At 38.6% G+C, this 6,000-nt stretch overlaps 1 protein-coding gene across 4 annotated transcripts in view; it reads right to left on the bottom strand.

The window, feature by feature from the left end:
- Window positions 1–2,433: 2,433 nt before the first annotated feature.
- Window positions 2,434–6,000, bottom strand: part of MDFIC2 (MyoD family inhibitor domain containing 2) — a 164,815-nt gene continuing 161,248 nt past the window's right edge. For all 4 annotated transcript variants that reach the window (XM_069084109.1, XM_069084112.1, XM_069084111.1 and 1 more), the window contains one exon: window positions 2,434–2,922. In XM_069084109.1, coding sequence (XP_068940210.1) covers window positions 2,663–2,922 — 260 coding nt within the window. In that variant the 3' untranslated portion in view covers window positions 2,434–2,662. The remainder of the gene's footprint in view (window positions 2,923–6,000) is intronic.

The following is a 6,000-nucleotide window of genomic DNA, read 5'->3' as shown; positions in this document are numbered from 1 at the left end:
ATAAATTGGGAAATAATCCAAATGTCTCTATGTGGCGACAGTGAGCTCAAGACTCCAAATGTCATGGTTGTTCTGGCTTGAACCCTGGTACTGACCTATTAGGGAACTGGTAGAGGATAACTGCCTTAACCCATGGTCCAGGGAAAGAGAGCTAAATATAGAGTAGGAGGAAATAGGATCAGCTCTGGACTTTGTGTTGCCTTGGGCAAATCACTTCACTTTTCTAGAACTGTTTCCTTGTCTTTAAAATAAAGGAATTGGATGTTTGAGGTCCTTACTAGTTTTGAACCCAAACTGAAATGAGGAAGAAAAGCTCTGCTCAGATATTTGGGAAATTGACTCCAATTAGGCAATGATGATCTGACATAACTGAACTGGCTTTTAGCTTTTAGCCTTTTTTTTTTGGAGGGCAATTTGGGGTTAAGTGACTTGCCCAAGGACACACAGCTAGTTTTTGTGTTAAGTATCTGAGGCTGGATTTGAACTCAGGTCCTTCTGACTCCAGGGTTGCTTCCCTATTCACTGCACCACCTTGCTGCCCCTGGTTTTTAGCTTTTTCATGTTAATATTAGTTATTTTTTTTGAGGGGGGAGGACAGGGCAGTTGGAGTTAAGTGACTTGCCCAAGGTCACATGGCTAGTTTTTGTGTTGTGTCTGAGACCAGATTTGAACTCAAGTCCTTCTGACTCCAGGGCCGGTACTCTATTCACTGTGCAATCTAGCCACCCCCAATATTAGTTTTTTTTTAAAATAAGCTTTTCAAAATCTTTTTGAGAAAACGAAAGATGGTACGAATAACTAATGGTTTCAAGATGTGTGTGTAAAAATGTTGGCAGTTGGGAAATACAGTTTATTAATTAATTGTTTTCTCTGAAAGTCAGTCAATAACCTTTTATTAAGTGCCTTCTATAACCCAGACACTGTGCTAAATTATGAGTATGCAAATATGAACAAAAAAAGATAATTCCTGCTTTCAAGAAGCTTACATTCTAATCAGGGGGATAAACATGTGAATGAGTAGTTGGCTAGGGAGAGGAGTTTTGGTCTAGGCAAGCCATGTTATGAATGGAGTCATAGATTGCTGCACCCTGTCCAGTAGCAATGGATATTTGATTCTCAGAACAAGAAGTGGAAGAGTTGGGAAAGGGATTGGCTGGAAGGGGTCAGCAGGGCAGATGTCAATGTACCCATGTTAAATAGGCCCTGGTATCTAGTGGATGTTTGACTGTTTCAGCATGATCTGGGACTAACTACATAGTGAATGAAAGTGAATTTGCATTGACTAACCCACTAATCAGAAGAGTCCAACCCCCGGGCAGAGAGCCAAAATTCCACGGGGAGAGAGAGGAGGGACATAGAGAGGGAGGCGTGTGAGTAGGCTCTCTGGAGATTGGTGTCTGGAGGAGGTTCATGGTGAGTAGAGGGGCAGTAATGGCAAGGCAGGTGGAAAATCACAAGACCAAATTTATGAGCATTGTTTGCCTAAAGACAACAGATTGGAATCTCCTGAAATTAAGGTACATTCCAGAATAGCTATAACCAAGAAAGATTTTCAGAGGAGATTGTGTGTTTTCTTTTCCCTGCTTTAAGCTAAGAAATAATTTTATCTCATAGTGTGTCTTTTGTTATTATACAAGTGTGTTGTGGTGGTCAAAATTTTTTTAATGTTGATAATTACAAATTCTATCAGGAGGGGGAAAAATCCATCTATAGTATCTGAATGCCATGCTGCATTAAGAGCTCCATGCTGAATGGATAGTCGTATTTTTAGATCTTTTTAGTGATTGTAGAAATTCAAGTTAGGAAAACTGTAGTTTCTTTTGCAATCTCCTGTTTACCCTATGAACAGAAATCATGAAAAGAAGCAATTGATTAACCGAGGTCATTCTCCTCCTGAAACATGCACACAGTTCCCATTAATGCTCATTAGAACTAAGGAGAACCTTCCTGTAACAAATTAAAAATAGACATAACCTGTTATGGCATAATCATAGACACAGATTAATATGGTCTAGAATTACAGCTCTCCGCCAAAGCACATCAGACTCCAAATCCACCAGAGATGTTTCAGAGACATCGGCTGTAATTACAGCAACATGGTTCCTAATCATTTAATTCCCTTTTCTACCTAAACTGAAAATATAAGTGAGTTTTAAGGGATTGTATAAATAAATTTTTAATTATAAAATGATGTTCTATCATCCATTATTAATAGTAACCAACAAAGCATGATGTTTATGTATGAGTCTATTAAGAAGAGGAGCTAATGTATGGATGTCGGTCCTAAAAGAGTGCCCCAGTTCGCCCTGAATTTGGGGATAGGGCTGAATCCATGGTGCAAGCTGGTGAATGCAGTCACAGAAAGAGGGGATTAGCATGCCAGCTGGGAGGCAGGAATGCAGTGAAAACATTTTGTGTTGGTTGTTTTGGATTTGTGTTTCATCTATGATTAAAGATTTTATTTGTCAGTGTCGTGCAGTTGTGAAATTGTGAACAAGGACCTTTCGTGCAGAATGCAATTCTTCCCAAATGGATACAAGATAATGTGATATACAGAGTCCAAGATGTTTATAACAAATAGACCTCACATCCTGGTCATATGGGAAATTTCTAGGAAATCAAAGAGTTTTTTTTTTTTAAGGGGATCTGGTGCTTTCTTATGTTAGCGGTAACAGATTTCCGAAATCTCCATGGCCAGCTCTAAGCATTCGCTTGTCTCATGGCAAGATTCAAACAGGCTGCAGTCAACATCACAGTTGCAATTGCAGTCGTTTCTGGAGTGATTCTCATCGGAGGCATGATGATATCGATGTGATGGGCAGCATGTATTTATGCACACAGTTTCACAAGTATCAGGCAGCATTAGAAGACAATCCAAGAACTGGCAAAACAGACAGGTGAGGATAAGTGAAGCACATTCATCTGTCCAGAAAAAAAAAAAAAAGAAAAAGGAAAAGAAAAAAGAGATTATAAGAAACATGGAAGGAAGTATAGTTCTAAGAAAGGCATTATGGCTGATGTTAAATAGGAATTGACGAAAGTGTAACTGACAAATAGCACATCCAACTCTGAATGAATGACCCATATTTCAGACACAAATACATTTTTCTTTCAATTTTTAAAATTGTAACTACAGACTAGTTATGTGACTATTTTGTTATACGTTCACTACTGACCCTTTTTCTACATGTTTCCTCTCCTGCATAACACTTATCACCTTATCTATTTGTTTTTTCCCCATGCTATTTAGCATTTTCCTAGCCTTATTTCTTAAGTATACAATGAGGATATGAACATATTTACTGCCTCCATAGGTGTCAGGGTTTTTATTTTATTAGTTCCACTTCTCATGCCCCTCCTTTAGCACAGATACTCACCACAGAGGTGCTTAGGTAAGGCACATACTAATATATTTAAAGAAAAGTTCACTTTAAGTAAATTGGCTTAAGAATTCATTATGTGGGCCTGTAAAAATCCAAAAAGGATCTCCAAGGGTACTTCTGGTAATTGGGAATTCCAGCCAAACAGCTGCAAAAGCTTCACACTGACCGTATTTTATTTTTCATTGAGGAATATGCTAGAAAATTTGGCAATCCTTTTGTTAAAATAACTTTTCATTTTTCAGGTAGGAAAAAAAAATTAAATTCCTAAAACCTTGCTGGTTTTATGTAACTGAGAAGTAAGTGAATAGAAATCAAATCAGAGTATCTAATTAACTGAAATGCATCATCTGAAGATCATTGCTGGTTGAAAGACATGGTCCATCACGACACAGAGAAAACATCCCGACCTCCTTCTTCCTCTCCCCCAGATGAACTGATCATCTGTTTAAAGTTTAATTTTCATAAGGAGTTTCATTCAATAAAATGTTCATAACCAGCAGTTGTAGGACTCAACAAAAAGTAACCTGATCATGGGAGAGAAAAATTTGCCCCAGTGAGGCACGGGTTCCCCCCACCTCAACTCCCTAGTAGCCTCAACTCACTTGCTTCCAACAACTTTTTAAAGTTATTTTTTTCTTTGTGGTTCATAGGCTTGTTAAATTTTTAAGAGGAAGAAAAATATGGAAACTCTCCCCAAATAGGAGAAATATCTTCTTTTTTTTAAAAGGAAAACCTTCCCCCCTCCCCCTCCTTGTAAAGCCTTCTGTAAAGCTGCACTGTGAGCTGTGAATATTGCTACGTATTTTTTTTTCCTTTTAATGAGATGGCAGTAAGAACTCCCCTCTGAGTCCTCCTGACGAGTATAATTGTCACATAAGGCTGCAGGTGCCGGGGCAATTACTCAATATTTATAGTAGACGCAGCCGCGCGCCCCTAACGCTGCCCGTCTCAGTGAACGGCACTTGCCTTTTGCCAGTTTTGGTTGGTTTTGATTCACTCGGTGCCAGCTCCTGGCATATGGACTGTTCGCCAATCTCCCATAAATAACCAGAAAACCATCCACAAACATATAGAAGCATGCTAGCAGGCTGCATACATTCCAGCAGGTCTATGCATTTCAGAAGAGGGGAGTGTTGGCTGTTAGATACATGAGAAAAAAAAAAAACTTAATGCATCAGTGACTAGGAGACTGCAGCAGCAGCAGCACCTAGCAGGGAGAAGTTTGGCAAAGAAATCTCTGCTCTGCTCTTGGGAGAAATGGAACCATCGCCCTGGAGGGCAGACACAGGTTTGCCTTGGTATCATTTAAATGGGACCTGCTATAAGCCCCAGACTGAAAGTTTCCATAATACATGTCTAATTCATACTACATATACTTGTATATTTGGACAGATACATGTATGTGTATTGTTGAGAGGGTGGCATAATTCTCAGTGTTGGGAGTGGGAGGGGGGACTGGTTCTTTTCTTTAAAAATAATTCTCTAACGTATAGTAAGAATGAGTAAATTGTGACTGTCTGTGACCAATGCATTATCCTTAATGTTATCAATTGTAATACCTATTTAAAGATGTTAAAATTTGAATATCACTTGGGCCTTCCCTTCTCTTAAGAGGTGTTAGAGTGGCAGCATGCTGGACATTTGGAGTTAGGAAGACCTGATCAGTTCATGGCCTCACACACTTACTGCTAGCTGGTTGGTGCAGTGGATAGAACATTGGGCCTGAATTTGGGAAGAACCGAATTAATATGATCAGGCAAATATTATATATATGACCCTAGGCAAGTCACTTAACCTTAGATAGCAGCTGCTGGCCCAGTGGACAGAATGCTGGGGGTTAGGAAGACCAGAATTCAATCCTACCTCAGATACTTACTAGCTATGTGACCCTGGGCAAGTCATTTAACCTTTGTCTGCTTCTGTTTCTTCAATTGTAAAATGGAGATGATAATAGTACTTACCTCCTAGGATTGTAGAGAAGATCAAATGAGATAATAATTGTAAAACACTTAGTGCTTAGTTTATGCATGTTAACTTCCTGCCTTTGTGACCTTGGGCAAGTCACTTAATCTGCCTCCATCTGAATTTCATCATTTTTAATATGGGAATAATGAAAGCACTAATCTCCCAGGGTTGTTGTGAAGAGAATACACACACACACACACACACACACACACACGCACATGCACGATATATGTTCATTTGTTTATATACTTCTGTGTATATTGCAACAGTATATTATTATTAGAGTATAGTATTGCAACAATATGACAATAATGCCTTTTAATAACAAGTAGCATTAGGGGAAGCTAGGTGGTACAGTGAATAGAGTTCAAATCCGACCTCAGACACTTAACACCTAACTAGCCATGTGACCTTGGGCAAGTCACTTAACCCCCATTACCCTCCAAAAAAAGCAAAAAAAAGTAGCATTCATATAACAATTTCACACATATATATGTATAAACATACATACATATAAGTATATTTATGCATGCATGGTATATATATATACATACCAACACATATGTACACATACACATGATTGAAAGTGTTATATAAATGTGCTATTATTATAAATACGTATATATGCCTGAAAGTGTTATACAAATGCTGC

This window comes from Petaurus breviceps, unplaced genomic scaffold (genome assembly GCF_028583685.1).
Source record: "Petaurus breviceps papuanus isolate PSGF00001 unplaced genomic scaffold, PetGlider_PUasm1.0 174, whole genome shotgun sequence".
NCBI lineage: Eukaryota > Metazoa > Chordata > Mammalia > Diprotodontia > Petauridae > Petaurus > Petaurus breviceps.
This window is presented reverse-complemented; position numbering and strand designations above follow the sequence as displayed.